The sequence below is a fragment of the Leopardus geoffroyi genome, chromosome A1 (genome assembly GCF_018350155.1).
Source record: "Leopardus geoffroyi isolate Oge1 chromosome A1, O.geoffroyi_Oge1_pat1.0, whole genome shotgun sequence".
Classification (NCBI taxonomy): Eukaryota; Metazoa; Chordata; class Mammalia; order Carnivora; family Felidae; genus Leopardus; species Leopardus geoffroyi.
The window spans coordinates 230,515,376-230,531,811 of record NC_059326.1 but is presented as its reverse complement, the minus strand read 5'-3'; the positions used below and the strand labels follow the sequence as shown (position 1 = coordinate 230,531,811).

General features: G+C 41.9%; 1 protein-coding gene across 4 annotated transcripts in view; it reads right to left on the bottom strand.

Annotated features, from left to right (window-relative positions):
* The window catches only part of CTNND2 (catenin delta 2), a 942,188-nt gene that overhangs the window by 405,580 nt on the left and 520,172 nt on the right, over positions 1-16,436 (bottom strand). For all 4 annotated transcript variants that reach the window (XM_045441900.1, XM_045441910.1, XM_045441928.1 and 1 more), the window contains one exon: positions 7,193-7,365. In XM_045441900.1, the coding sequence (XP_045297856.1) occupies positions 7,193-7,365 (173 nt within the window). The remainder of the gene's footprint in view (positions 1-7,192; positions 7,366-16,436) is intronic.

Sequence of the window (16,436 nt, the reverse complement as noted above, 5' to 3'; positions counted from 1 at the left end):
CAGAGGAGGACAATTTGATTTAAAGGACCCTAAGAGCTATAATCTCTGAGATAATAATGGAGACCTCACTCACTGCTTTCTTTTTGCAGGAGGGTCTCAAAATTATGAGAGCAAGCGAGAGCGAGTGTGAGAGAAAGGGAGAGAGCACTGCTCTTGCAAATCATGTCTGTCACTCAAGTGAGAAGGAGGCACTAAGTGAGCCCTTTCCAAGGTTTCCCAGACACTACAAAAACAGGGTGGTGCAGACTTTTGCATCCTGGGTGATGGATTTTCCTACCCTCTGACCTCCACTTAATAAAAGTATGATTAGGGCCATTATCAATAAATACTCAGAAAAGTATTTCCTATGGCCATTAAAAGTCTCTATGAATGGAAAGAAAAGAGAGAAAAAGAAAACAGCGACTTATATAAATTTGTCTTAAAGAATATATAAGGAGGGTTTCTGGATGGCAACTTTTTCAAAAAAACTAAACGGGCCTTGGGAAAAATATACTACCAAGAAAAACGGTTTATTTCGGCAAGACGTTCATTCAGTATTTACTTCAAGAAGCCAAATCAAATGTTTACTTAGGAGAGGAAATGTTATAGTACAGCACACACCCTCCCTGCAAGGAGAGATGTTTCACCTACTGAAGCCAGATTAAATATATTTATACTGGAAACAGAAAATGGAGGGGGAAGATTTTAAAGCGGCTCAATGAGGAAAGATTTCCAATAGGTGGTCATGTGAAAACTATCTTAAAAGAACCGCTAGTTTCCCACAGACAAGTCAAGGAAAATAGACAAAATGGCATGATTTCTCCTCTAAATGCTATGCACTGTATATATGCTAAATGCATCCATGTAATTTTGTGTTTCCCAAGGTCATGGGTGACTTTTCTCTTCATTAATGTTACCAAACAACGACTTTGCTCATAATGAAGCAAATCGGAGTGATGTCACCCCAGTTGTCTGTATGACCCTTTTCATTCAGCGGTCAATAAATAGGTGTTTATTGGGGACTTGTTCCTCCTCTACGCCACGTGGGTCTCTGTCCACTGAGCCACCATCCCCAGAGCTCTCCACCTCCTTGACCTTCACATCGTCCTGATGTGAGACTGTACCACCTTAAGAGATGCTCCAAATTCAACAAACACCAGGGCGCTGGCCCAAGTGGGCACATGGCATATTTATAATTATGATATAGTCTACATGAGCACTTTTAAGACATAAAAGTCGGTGCCACATTGAATAAGCAGCCCACATCAAAAAGAAATGGCAACTGGGGCGCCTGGGTGGCGCAGTCGGTTAAGCGTCCGACTTCAGCCAGGTCACGATCTCGCGGTCCGTGAGTTCGAGCCCCGCGTCAGGCTCTGGGCTGATGGCTCAGAGCCTGGAGCCTGTTTCCGATTCTGTGTCTCCCTCTCTCTGCCCCTCCCCCGTCCATGCTCTGTCTCTCTCTGTCCCAAAAATAAATAAATAAACGTTGAAAAAAAAATTAAAAAAAAAAAAAAAAAAGAAATGGCAACTTTGCTTCTGAGAAAGCTTACTGCTTTTCTAGGATATATCCACTATTGCCCAGTTTTATTCTACAAAACCAGCATACGATTCTGACTTTCTACAGCAAGCAGGCATTTTTCTAGAATTATAAATACGCGCCTACTTACATCAGTTCTGTGGAAGAACATGAGAGCAGTGCTAAAACCTTGAGGGTCCAATGCTACTTTGCTAGTGCCCTTTATACAGGGATATACTTTCTCTCTTGCACATTTTGTTTCTTTGAGGGAAGAAATGCTCGGTAAGACTACTTCATGTTTGCACATGGGGAGACACCGACATTTTTAGAGCGACTCCTCGATGCATTTCATATAATCCACAGGGAATCTGATGTGAGCAGAAGCAGACAAGCCTGGAGGAGAGCCAGCTTCTCTATCAGCTCTCTACCCACAACCTCTGTGGTACGATTGTAAAGAGGGAGGCTGGGGTTTGAGGAGCCTGATGGACACCTGGTGAATCCTGGGCCGGTCACTTGGGATATGGAGGTCAACTGTGTGTGGTTCCTACTCTGGCAGCAAAGGCAGTCTGATCGGAAGAAATAGACTCTTGTGTGACTAACTACAGGTGTTACATGTGATACGGTAGAATGATGCTTTCAAGGCCTACGTCAGGCCATGCAGTGCCTCTGAGAGTAAAACACAAGGTCCTGACAATAACGGGCTGGGTTTCCAGCCCCTTTGAAAAGTCCTGCACCCGCTTTAGCTTCCCTGCTGCTCCATCAAGATGCCAGGCCACCTCATCCGGGAGCCATTCATCGTATTTGGTGTCCCCACGACACCCCTACATACAGCGACCTCTCTCCCCATCTTCAGGTCTTTCCCAATCCTTACCTTCTGCACAAGGCCCCATATAGCACACCCGGTCCCACACTTTGGATCCTGCTTATCCTGTTCTGCGTCATTTCCTCCTCATAGAAATCATCGCTTTCTAACAAACTATGTAATTTACTTATTCCCTGTGTCGATACTCTGCGTTCTCATTGCTGCTGCTGGAATGTAGGTTCCTTGAGGGCGGGGATTGTGTCTATTTTCTTTCCTGCTCTCTCCCAAGCACACACAACAGCACACGGCTTACAACAGGCACACAAAGCATCTCAGATGCATTAAAGAATAACCCACAGATGGGGAGACTGGGTGGCTCGGTCGGTTAAGCCTCTGACTTTGGCTCAGGTCACGATCATCTCACGGTTTGTGGGTTCGAGCCCTGCATTGGGCTCTGTGCTGACAGCTCAGAGCCTGAAGCCTGCTTTGGTATCTGTGTCTCCCTCTCTTTCTGCCCCTCCCCTGCTTGCACCCTCTCTCTCTCTCTCTCTCTCTCTCTCTCTCTCTCTCTCAAAAATAAATAAACATTAAAAAAAAAAAAAGAATAGCCCATAGATACACAAATGTAACTGGGGCACCTCAGGAGAGTTACATAAAGGGCAAGGTTGACTTGGAGGAGGAAGGGACGGAGGGAGGGAGGGAGAGGTTATCTACACAGCCTGATTAGAGGCTGGGGCATGGAGACTGCAAGGTGGCGGAAAGAATAACCATAAATTGGCTCACGTTACTTCCCAGAAAGGCCCTGGGGGCTGATAGGTAGGGTCTCACCTTCTATGCCTCCCAGTCTCCTAAACTCAACCTAGTGTCTGAGGGGAAGGACTTTCAAGGATTGTAGTTAGGGCAACACCAGAGAATCAATATTCTATTGCACCTTTTGTGACTCATAGTTTTATCTGCAGATACGATGGGGCAATGTAGGTGATGCATGTATTGCCAGGGTCTGGTGTAGAGCGGGTGATGGTCACTCCACCAACATTTATTCTGCTGAATAAGTCAGAGTTTTTTCTTTTTAATTGAAATTAGAATCTTTGAACACACATGATACTCCTTTGACATTGCATGGTGACATGATTTATGAGCCAGACACAAAACCATTTGCTTTACTTTAGAATTACACATATTTTTTAAGACCCACACACAAAAAAACCAACCAACCAAAAAAAAAAAAAAAAAAGAAATGTTTTTGCGTTGATTGATTATTGACCTTATTAACTTGGTCTGGCATCTGTTGGCAATAATTTGAATTTCCCTAGCCCCGTTGGCACTTTCAAACTACAAGGTATTCTAAAAATTAATCCAGCCTTGAAGAAATGAGCTTTCGCACCAGTCAGAATATTGAAAAGAATGTGTCACTGGGCTCTGTAAAACCACTGGAATAGAGGGATTCTCGAGATAATCTAAACAAAAGGGATGCTATTGGAATGGGAAATGGTGCCCCTACTTTCTAGGTATAACGCTAAAGCCAAATAAAAATACTGTTTACTTGTTCAACGCTTCTCTGACATTATTTTGAAGTCAGAGGTCCTATAGGGTATTCAATAAAACATGAATTTTCCTACTGCAGCACAGAAAAGCTAAAAGTAAATCATGGTACCAAGATCTACCACTTAGTAAAATAAATAAGATTTCGGTATTTGCCAACAGCCTCAATCCTGTTAATCAAGTGGATTAGAACAACCCCCTGCTTTGAATGTTCAGACTTTCCATCCACCCACCTGCCAGAGTAAATGAGTATGCCAGTCACTTTTGGCTCAAACCTAAGTTATCACTTTGAACATGCACATTTATAGACGTCTTCCAACTATAACTCTGATGACTTCAAATACATAGCTTTGATATCTTTACAACTTTGTTACATTTTCTGATTAAATTTTAAAGCAGACTTTTAATGTGAGGCCCAATCCTGTCATTCTGAGTTTCCACTATTATACTCCCATGTTAAGTACTGGATGAAAGAATTAGCTCCAAGCAGAACTTCTATAACACGGAAGTAGATAAACCGCCATACTGCTTGTCCACATTTATAGACCTCTTACTAGATCCAAGGTGTTGAAATGGTCAATAATGAAACCTATGAAACAGTGCTGGAATCACTAGGCTTCAACTCATTCCAGATTTTGTGCCCTGTTTTACCACTGCTTCCTTAAAATGGTGTGTGACAACATCTCTAAATGTGATGAGCTTGAATTTTCCCATCTTTAAAGTGTAGATACTAATGCAGCCCCGTGGTGGGCATGAAATAAGATGATGCATGTAAAACAGACTACTTCTGCGTGCTTAATAAATGGTAGCTATTAATTTTATAAGAAAGCTTCGCTTTAACAGCTAGTCATTATACAGCTATGTGTGAATTGAACTTAGAAGATGCTCACAGATGAGTTGAGAAGTTAACTGATTTTTCATTTTATATTGACATTTCTGTTTTCCATGATGCTCAGCTATGGTAATACAGATTTAAAAAAAGAAACTGATTCAGTGTTTCAGCTCAAATTACAGAGGTCTTAGGTATTTATGAAAAAAAAAAAAAAAAAGCCAAACATGAGTAATATGAGTTCAAGATATTTTTTTTTTAAAAAGATAGAACTTTATTGTTTTACTACCTTTGTGTCTTAGAAGTTCTAGGAGGCTGGTAAAAGCTAAATTCATAACCTTTGCAGGTTAATTTGAGTATAAAATATTTCTCATTTCTGAATGTGGCCTCTTGGACCCAGAAGTATAGTCAGATATAAGGATAAAAGAGGGTGTGTAATATCGTTGCTTGCTTCCAAAGAATTCAAAATTGAGTGCATTCTACCACAATCACTGTATCATGGTCAAAGAGAAGACAGATGAGAAGGAGAAAAATAGTTCCTTTCAAGAATGGGATGCTTTTGAGAAAAAAAAAAAATCTACATCTACATAGTGAAATCACAGCTTCCATTTTATCTTTTAATAAAATAAAATCAGATTAAAAAAAAAATCTAACAATATTTCCTATGCTGACAACACCCAGTGTTTCAAACATCACATAATGAATGTTCGTAGGTAATGAAAAAATACGCAGTATTATGTATATGTGATAAATGCATGTGTGTATGATTTTTTTCTAATAAATTAAAAACCATTTTCAGATATTCCCTCGCATATCCTTGCATCTTTCTTTCAGGGCAATAGAACAGACCAGTACATTTAAAGAACAGTGATCCTGGGGTGCCTGGGTGGCTCAGTGGGTTAAGGGTCCGACCTCGGCTGAGGTCATGATCTCACGGTCTGTGAGTCTGAGCCCCATGTTGGGCTCCGTGCTGGCAGCTCAGAGCCTGGAGCCTACTTCAGATTCTCTCTCTCTCTCTCTCTCTCTCTCTCTCTCTCTCTCTCTCTCCCTCTCCTCTCTCTCTGCTCCTTCCCTGCTCACATTCTCACTCTCTCAAAAATAAATAAACATTAAAAAAAATCAAGCACCGCAAGGGTCACACACTGCACCACAACAGGGGAGCTGGCCAATCTTCTCAGTGGAATGTTTTATTTATCCCTCCCTTTTATTCACATACCCTGTGCTTGGCATCCCCAAGAAGGTAAAAGTCACAAAGCCACTGATGGACAAGGGTGTTGCCTGCAGGAGGTAATCGTATTTTTAACATATTGCCAGGGCAATAATTTAATAATTGAAATGCACTGAGACTGAAGCATTTCAGTTCATGCTTCTCTGTGTCCATGTCACTGAAAATCAGCATCTCCCGGTGACTATACCTCATGCCATTCTGGCTCGCCTTACCTCCTACCTGTCTGCAGACATTTCCAGAGGGCCACTGGGATGGCTAGGGGCTGCTGATAAAAGAGGAAAATGGCCCTGCCCTCAGGTTGCTTTCAGCTTTTAGGTGGAAAGATCCACGGATGCGTAGTAATGATAAACTGATAACAGAGATGGATGGGTTTGGTCGTTGGAAGCCCCCAGATGGGTAGTGCAGCTGGGGAACTGTTCCTGGCGGAGGTAACGGGGTACGGAGGTCCCGAGCGTTAGCGCAGAAAGGATGAAATGAAGCTCATCAGCTTAAAGGGCTACTTTGAAGGTGGCCGGTTCTTCATTCCAGGACCAAACATGCAGAGATTACAGTAAGTTTAAAGTAGCTGAAGAGAAGAGAGCCCTCCAATCAATACATTAATTCTGGTGGGCTGATCAACTAAAGCCTGCACCCCCAAATTAACATGTAAATAACGCTTACATCTCGCGTGAAAAACAAAGTCAGGTGAGGAGCTAGTTCTCTTTACCAACAGCTGATCTCAACTGCACCTGATGAATTTGTGCTGTGAAACGACAGGAGAAAGTGCGGGGCTTTAAAGAAACAATTATAGGCACATTTCAAAATCAAACCTGACAACGTGTAACCGCTCCTAAACTAATCACAGTTATCTACAGAAGAGTTCCGTGTACTTGATTATGCATTAATACTATGTTCCTTGATACGATTATGCCCAAGGAATAATTTCGTGCTTTTTTTTTTTTTTTTTTTTAGGAGAAAAAATTGGTTCCAGGTGCACTCACAAACTCGGAGTGTCTGTCATATTTATATCCCATATAGACACAGAAATAGTAACGAGACACACATTCACATAGATGAGCCTGTACAAAGTAGACAGCAGGAGTGATCCACAGACATCCCTCAAGAAAATATCTACAATTCGGTGTTACTTGACAATGGTATTTGATCATTCATTTCCTTCACTCACAGCCCTGAAGGCATCTTTCCTAACTTTCCCAAGTTACCGGGCATGCCTGAAGAGGGGAGGAGGGAACGCGGTGGCCAGCTCGCAGCCCTGCTCCCCACCTGCTCCCGTGGAGCCCCTGTTCCCACACGTACCTGGCTGAAGCCGTGGGCCGCACCTCGGGCTTGCGCGCCTCGGGCAGGGAGCTGCGAAGGGGCCGTGTCACCCAGGGCCAGGGTCTGGTTGCTATGGTAGCTGGCCGGATACTGGAAGGACCCTTCAGGTTTGGAATTGAGCTGAAGTGCACTCTGGGAGAGCAGGCTGGGCCCTGCATTGAAAGTCATTTAGAGCAGTAAGTGACAGCCTCAGTGAAGCAGAAATGACATGTATTATTTATTGAGAGTAGCCTAGAATTATCACACGCGCATGATTCCAGCCATCTATGCTTTGAATTCTGAGAACTAAAATGACCATATAATTTGACTCCAGCTCTTAAATGAGATTTTTCTTTTTTGGCGGTTTAAAAGTTCTCAAAAGAGTAGAGTTTTTTCAAGTGATCTCATCCTGACCTACATAGAGACATTTCTTATGAGACAAATTAGTTAATCAAGGAGTTATTTTTGGATTACACAATATCAGAAACATTTGAAATAATTTAAAAGTCTACCTTTTGGCTCATGTTAATTGTGTTAATATAATTCTATCTCCTACTTAATTATCAGGATGCTGAAGTGCTCGAAACCTTCCAAGCAGTGGCAAATTGCGCTGTATAAATAGTGATGTAATACCTCAATGCCTGAAGGGTAGACAGTGTTTAAAATATTAATAGGTCTTCAAACAATGCAGAATTCACCCTGATCTCACAGAATACGCAGCCACTGGCTGGTTATCTTTGCCATCGCAGCCGTGTGCAGAACAATGAGAAGATACAGTGCTCAAATTGGTGTTGCTAATGTGGCTGATATTACAAGTGATGGAGATATGAGACTCAGTTCCTGGCCGTCCTATTTAATTATACTTTGTATGAGAAAGTGCATTTTATTGTATTCCTTTCTATTTCAACGGGCTCCTTGTGAGAGTTTGCCCACTTTCTTTTGAAGCAAGTGTCTTTAATCGAATGTTTTACCGACTCGTCTTGGGCGTTAAAAGAGCCTAGGCACACTTGTGCGTGTCTGAGAGGGGTCTGGGGTGAGGAGGGGGAGTTGGGTGGGAAGGACTTGGCAATACAAGCGTTCTCATGCTATCTGAACCACAGCACAAAGTCTCTCCCTCTTTTGATAGAGCATAATTATATACGCACAGACCACGCTGTAATCATCATCCATCCTTAATCGCCCTCTTTGGCTATTTTAGACAATAGTATCGTTCCTGATAAATGTGGCCAGATTTCAAGTTCCCTACTTCTTTCTTTTCAAGAATATAACATGGCTTCATGTTTCGAATGCAACCACAGATTTGACATGCGATAGTATAAAAGCGATGTATATTTCTCAAAAAGCATCAGTTCCTATTAATGTTTGCCATTTAAGAACTTCTTCCGCCTTCCTTCCCTCTAATTCTTTGGTGAGAACTCTAAACAATGCAAATATACCTTCTCATCATTGGATATTGAATAATAAGCCAATTCACGGACACAGGTAAGACTGGGTATTTTGAAATCTGGAAAAAAGTCAAGCAAGGATATAAAAATGCTCCCATCCAGTCCCAATTTCATCATGAAGGGCATAACAAAAGTACAATCGTAATCCTTTTTCTTGTAATTTAGAAAATAGAGTCCCAAGCAAACAGTATATACCAGATGGTGAAGATTGCAATAGCCTGCAAAAAAATCGTTTAATCCATACTGATGGTATTCTAGGCCTAATCACCAGAAATACGATGGGTCTATGGGGAGTGCAGTCAGAGTTTCATTGTGGATGCCAGGAACCATACTGTCCCCGCTGCTGCTGTGGCAACTTCAAGGCACCGACAGAGTCAAGAGGCCCAGGTGAGGGGCAGACTGAGATACGAAAGAACCCTCGGAAGGAAGAAGAGCCAGGGTGATGGGGGCAGAGGCAGATGGGACTAAATGCAAGGAGAAGGAAGAAGAGAGAGGCATGGTGGGGAGGGGGACAGTTACGAACCGTAGCCAAAGGTGCTCCCCTTGGTCGCTACCCTACTGAAGATCACAGCTCAGCGGAGGAGAGTGAGCCACCCTGAGAGAGGGAAGGCCCTTTAAGATCAGTGGTTACCATTCTACTTGCCACTGGGGGGCTTCCCACAGAGACCTCCCTTGGTTACTTCTCTCTGCCCTGAGGTAATGGCTTGTCCTGGCCATACCCCCTCCCCCATGACAGTGCATCTCCAGGGCAGTGAAAGTGGAAACACCACAGTGCCCAGACCTTTGGAAACTTCAGCAAAAGTGAAACAAAACAAAATAAAATCTTTAATTTCATGCACGCAGTGAAACAATCTATAAAGCAAGAGAACTGTGAGTCCCGGTTATTTGCCTTTGAGGAAGACTGAATGACTTTGCTCTGATGAACTTTCTTGCCTATGAAGTTAGCAAGTGAAACAATTCTGTAAATTCTGAAGAGATTCATAAAATCATCACCAGAAACCTACAAATGCCTTCCAGGCAGGATATTAAAGGTAGCAATTTAAAGTCCCTTTGCAAAGAAATTTCAATTAAAAATGTGATTTATGTGCTCCTGAAATACACATCACGTAATAATCAGATCTGCTCATCTTTTATAGAATCAGTGTTGTATTTGATCAATACTCAACGAAAACAAACCGAGATTCTCCATCTCATGACTTTGTTCACACATCTCAAGCATGAAACCTAGATGCACTCTGACAAAGGTAATTGCAACAATGAGCAATGTATCATAATATTACAGCACTGACATATCACCTGGCAAGGACGAAACAGTCAGCACAATAGCTGAAACACTGGGTGCCTTTTAGAATGATTTTCCATTGCTCACTAGGTTTCAAATGAACAGCATTTATTCATTCCAATTTTAAACAGCAAAGTTATATGAGAAGATGAAAAAGGTTAAAATTATAGGATAATCCTTAATTACTTTATAATGGAAGTAAAATTTACATATAACTAACTATCGATTTGCTTTATTAACATTACTGTGCATTGAGGTAGAAAATACAAAATTTCCAGGGATTTCGAAAGCATTCATAGTTCTGGATTTTAAATTATGATTTGTTTTTTTTTTCTACAGAACTTTTTCCTTCATCAAGTCTTGCCTAGAGGCTCGGGCTAGAGGTGGTATTAGACCACAGTCCTGAGGATATGAAGCATTCTGCTGGGGGATAGGGACGATGTGAGAGGATTTCTTAGGGTGGGGGGTGGGGAGAGACTGGGCTTTAAAATTCCACCTAGTGAAATGGAATGTTGCCTTTAGGGCAATTAACTCTTCCAGAAGAAACCACAACTATGAGCAACCGCGGATCTCCAAGTCTTAGTAGGTCACAGAAAGCAACAGCTACCCTCTGGTATGGGAAGCATATTTCCAGGGCATTGACTGTGACTTCTTTGACCATTCTGGACCTTCCCCAGGGTGGGATAGTCCTCAAAGCTGAGCCCAGGGGTCTGCTCAATATGACTCAGTTCTGGGGGACTGGGAAGAGGAGGTGAAATAATTGCGTGGTAAATAGTTAAAATTCAAGATTATATGCGTCCTTGACCTGATCAAGACACAATAATCCAACTGGACACAGGGGAGAAATTCCAAGGGAACTGCAGAATTAAGGGACATAAAACCTTCCATTGAACCTAGAAAGGTACCTGAAGCAATGCATCTTGAGTATAATACCAGTATCTCAATAATATCTCTGTGTGCTTTCACATACATGAATTGACTAGAGACCACATAGCAATCTGTGAAAACAACCGTCCTTGAATCTTTTTGATTATTCTCAGAAACGCAAACAGAGGTGTGGAGAGGCTGAAGGGTTTGGTCAGCCAGTGTCATGCACTTGGTAAAACGAAGATGGGACTCAGATCCTCATCTTCTATCCCCAAGTCTAGGGGTAGGTGCTGTTTAGTATCCAAGCAGTATTAAGTCCTATACACAAACTGACATTTTAAGGTTGAAAAATTCTTCCCTAAAGAGAAGCCAACTTGTTTGCAGGAGAAAGCTCTATGCCTCGGACTGTGGTACGCCCCCAAAGAACTCCTCCTTCGAGACTCCGGTATTGGCTGGGGAAGCTTGCTATCCACCGTCAGTGGGGCAGAGATCAGCCTAGGCAGGTAGAAAGCTTGAAAGGCTAATTTTGTACATAAAAATTCAGACTCACAGGTCGTATTAACGCATACACTGTAATATATAGTCTGCTTTTTCCTAACTGAGCTAGAAATTCTAGAGTTTTCATGATTATCTGCGGTTATTCTGCACAGGTTTAAAGAGACTTCTGGAATTGTTCATTCTTGCCTTCTGTAGCTACATGTCGATCTCAGAAAACAGTAACCCTTAATTCAGCTACATACTTTGCAATAACACAGAAAAGGCCAGAGACCTGCAGTGCGTTTTTCCTAAGTCATTATGTAGGTCACAGCCATGCCAATGGGGTGGGTTGAAAAGAATCCAGAACTAGAACTCAGTAGACCTCCATGTTTATAAAAGCAGAGATGATGAGGATAGTGATGTGTCAGTAATAGAAGCTAACCTTCACTGAGTACTTTCTAGGTTCTGGGGACGGTCCAGAACAGCTGACATCGGTTAGCTCACTGAATCTTCACAAGGAGCCAGTGGGAAGGCACCTCCAACCATCCTGCTTGTGTCAACAGGACTGAGAGGGGCACTAACTGAGGCCACCCAAGGCTGCCTGCAGGTGAGGCATCGGGCTTCAGAGCGTGTGTTCTTAACCACACTCCATTACTGTGTCTCTACAAACGTTAATTTTGGCAAATTTGAGCACCTAAGGAGACAATGGATGGGAAAATGTTTGCAAAAGCACAAACTCCTTTACAGATGTCCGTTTTTAGTTAGTCACTAGATCTAATCACATAGCCACGTGGTCTGATAATAACAAAACCTTGATTGGGATTTGTTTGTCCCGAAAACCTTATCCCAGTACTATCCCAGGTATCACTTAATGTTTCCCTTCAACACCTCGTGAGCTTTCATTTTACAAATGAGACATTTAAGGCATAGATCATTAAAGTGGCCTGCTTAAAATTGAAAACAAACCCAAACAACACCTAGTCGTCAGAGCCAAGAGATGAGAAAGCAAACTTCCCTCTGTCCCCTCAGCTTGAAATTCATTTCTCTGTCAATATCAAAACTCATCCTTAAAGTGATGTGTAAATGTTACCTCCTCCCTGCAGCCTGCCTTGATGCCTGATGGCTCAGAGAGAATTCATCCTACCCCCACCGGGTTGCCTTAACCCTCTGAGCAGCCCAGACTCTTGAGAAATTTTAAGCATTTGACAGGGAGATTTGTACAGTATCACACAGCAATGGGTTCTCTAGACAGAGGGTAATAGGATGGAAGCAGAATTCTGAACTTTTTTTTTTTTTAGTTATTTATTTTGAGAGAGAGAGAGAGAGAGAGAGAGAGAGAGAGAGAGAATGAGCAGGGGAGGGGCGGAGAGAGGGAGAGAGAGGATCCCAAGCAGGCCCCACAGTGTCAGCACAGAGTCTAGAGCAGGGCTCAGTCCCAGGAACTGCAAGATCATGAAATGAGCCGAAACCAAGAGGTGCACACTTCATGGACTGAGCCACTCAGGCGCCCCAGAATTCTGAACATTTACAATGAAGGCAGCAGGACACCGCTTAGATACTGGAGCGACTAGGACCGGGAATTTCCTGCAGTGCAGAGAAAGAAAACCCGCTGTAATTGAGGAAGGGAGAGAGAGGTGCACAGCTGGGAGACGTTTTAAAAGAAAAGCTCACGGGGACTTAGTGACGAAGAGGGCAGGAGTGAAGCCGAGACGAAACGACTCCACCGTGTAGCTGACTGCGAGCACTGCAGTGGGGGCCCGGGAGGTTCGCACAGTGCAGAGTAAGTCTTTCCAGAAAAGCGAGCAGACAGTAATGCGCTGGCGTAATCACGCACGTACCTTCTGAATCTGTAAGTTCTCAGGTGATTTATTGGGAGTTGCTAATTCCGGTCTGCTTTACTTGAGCACCTGTCCCAGAATACAACACACACTCACAGGTGAGGGTGCGAAAGCCGAAACTCCCAACGATGTGGCATTCCCAAGCAGAGAAATTAGTGGGTGTGTTTTACGGAAGGATGGGCTTAATTTTTAAATTACAGAGCAGAAGGAGATGGTGAGGATTTCTGTAGTTAGAAAGGGACTCTGAGCTTGATTTCAGTACTGGCTCAAATATAACCTGGCAATTTCCAAGATCAAAGTTTGATTGCACGTGGGTGAGACTTGAGGACAGAGACAGAGCCACCAAAGTCATCAATAGTGGAAGTTGAAGTCACAAGAATGACAGTTTCTAGGAGCGCCTGGGTGGCCCAGTCGGTTAGGCATCTGACTCTTGATTTCAGCTCAGGTCGTGATCTCATCGTTCCTGACATCGAGCCCCATGGTGGGCCCTGTGCTGACAGCATGTTGTCTACTTGGGATTCTCTCTCTCCCTCTCTCTCTGCCCCATCTCTGCTCGCTCTCGCTCTCTCTCTCTCAAAATAAATAAATACACTTAGGGGGGAAAAAAAAGACAAGGTTTCTAAGGGGTGATTATCAATTTAACTCCAAAGGGTCATTTTTACCATTAAAAACAAAGCGTTACTAACAAGAATGCACTAAAATAAACCATTAGAATTAGGCAATGCCTCAGACAGGCACTCCACGAATGTTCTGTTGAGGCTGTTAATTCCGGATTATCAAAGGAATAATAAACACGCAAACTGAGACAGACCCTTTCAGGACTGGACACCTGACTTTGGCAGCTTTGTTTAGATTTACGTTTGTCAGGAAGTTTAGAAACATTTACTCTTAGGCTAAATTGAGTCTGTCAAAATGATATAAAAACTTATCTTTACATAGACCATGAAGGATAACGCCACCAAGATTCACATACATCTATAACTGACAGAATCTGCATTCATTTCTACCCTCTCATTCTCGTCTTTCTGGGAGGTTAAGAATGATTTGAAGGTTAAGTGTTATTGTGCTTTAAATGAGCATAAACTCTCAGAGCCACATCAACTGAAGAGAAAGAGAACATCTTTCTTTATAAAAAAAATGTTGACCAAGAATAGAGGAAATAGTTGGTGGAAATTATATAGACATATACAAATGGGCTGTTATAAATCACAAAATCAATGAGAAGCTGTCAATTATTTGTAAGATTATCAAATTGATTTTAACAAGCTCATAGCATTTTGGTCATATCTAACTGCAAGTTAACTTTATAGAGTACAAATATTGACTTTTATTTAAATCGAACTACTAATCAGTTTCATTTAGAGTGGCCATTTCCTCTTTGTGAATTCTGGAAAATTTGTCAGCTTAAGCTTACTTGGAATACAGGTGGCTCGTGGTGTTAAAGTAGTTATTTTCTTCTAATCTTCACTAGTAACTCTCAAAGCTCAACTGTAGGCGTTTCACTGAGGAATTTCCCTGAAAATGGTAGTTAAGCCCATCCACTATTCCTAGAATTAACCAAAGAAAAAAGCTCGAGAAGGTTGTTATGCAAGGAAGCTCCGAGTGATGTGGAATTATTCCGAGGACAGGTGTGTTTCTACACTTGATTTTTAAGTCTGTCTGCAGAATGTCAAGTTTGTCTGGGCAGCTGCTTTCAGTGTGCAATGCTTTAGGTGAAAGTTACAACTCCAGCGGTCCCAGGATTAGAAAAGTACTCATTTAGTTTTTAAACTGATTTAGATTCAACCAATGCTATTGTCCTAATCAGTGGGCTTTTTCAAGTTTTCCTATTGTATATGGATAAATAGAAGGTGGGTGATGTACTCACACTTGTGCAACAACTCAGTTTCTTTACAGCTGTAACCAATAGAGGGGAATTAACAAAATGACATTTACCACAAAATGAACTTCAAATGTATAACTTTAGTTTAAAATGTATCGCTCAAGAATTTTATTATGCATGGGATTTTACATGATGTTATCATCACAGAACAGTATTTTTTTATAGCTCATTACAATTCCCAACTATTTCCTTGTAAAGTTTTATCTTCAGATTATTTACCATTTAAAAAACTTAATGTAGCACACAGAGGAAAAGCATTATATATACTTCTTCATAAATTAATTGCCTAAAGATAATAGGTCCATATTTCTTATTATCAAGAATTATGAAAAGAAATAGAAAATTAATAGAAACCAGTTTAGCAGGAAACAAAATTTAAAAGCTAAATGCTGAAAACTAATTTATTTATGGAGTATACTAACTTAAAGAACCAGTGTGTGATTTGCCACAAATCACAGACTTTTCCCTTAGAGATCTGCAGGGCTTGGCTGTGAATTCCGTTCAGGTCCCTAATCCAACATCTTCTCCCAGCGGAGGTCTTCCTGGCCCTTTGATCATTCTTTCAAAACTGGAGCAGTTCTCATAACACTTTCATGCTTCTAAAAAATCACTGAGGACTGCAAAGAGCTTTTATTTATATGGGTGATAGAGAATGCTATTCACTGTATTGAAACCGAAAGATCTTTGAAACGGATGACAGTGATGCCATCGCGCACCACCTAGCCTCTGGAAAACCCCTGTGACGTGGCTCCGGTGAGACGCCTTCACCCTCACTGGGCGAGAATGAGCATGCAAAAGCTAATAACATCGTAGGATTTTTGTGAAAACTCATGCCTTTGCAGCCCCCCTGAAAGGGTCTCGGGACCCTCCACGATGCCCAAGTACACTTTGAGAACCCTATTCTACTCCACGTCTTATTTTTTTTTTTTGCTTGTAGCCATTATCTACTTGACCTTATAGTATTCAGATTACTTGATTTCAGCCTTTGCTGACTAGCATGTAAATGCCACAAGGGCAGAGACTCTCTGTGCTTCCTTTAATAAGTATTTAATACATATGTTAAAAAAAAATGAATGACTGTAACACCACCTGTGCCCAGACTGATGCAATAAAAACCCAGCGTATTATGCTTTGATTGTATCAGTTGCTGTTGCAGTGGCTTATTGTTTGACCAGGGGCAGTTTGAGTGTTTTAAGTTCTGGGGGAATCCCACAAGATGTCTCCACAAGGTATTACCAGAACGCCCCTCCTTTCACTGTCTCCTGAGAAAGAGTTTGCTCGTTCTGACTTTCTCACCGGGGCGTTCGCCTCTGTAACTTTTCTTATACTCATGCCAGTTCTGATACCTTCCTTCCTTTCACCAGCTTTTGTTCGATACTCATATTTATGTTTTGGACACCTGTGTTTTGGACACTTTGACAATTCCAAAACCCAATTTTATTTTTATTAAAAA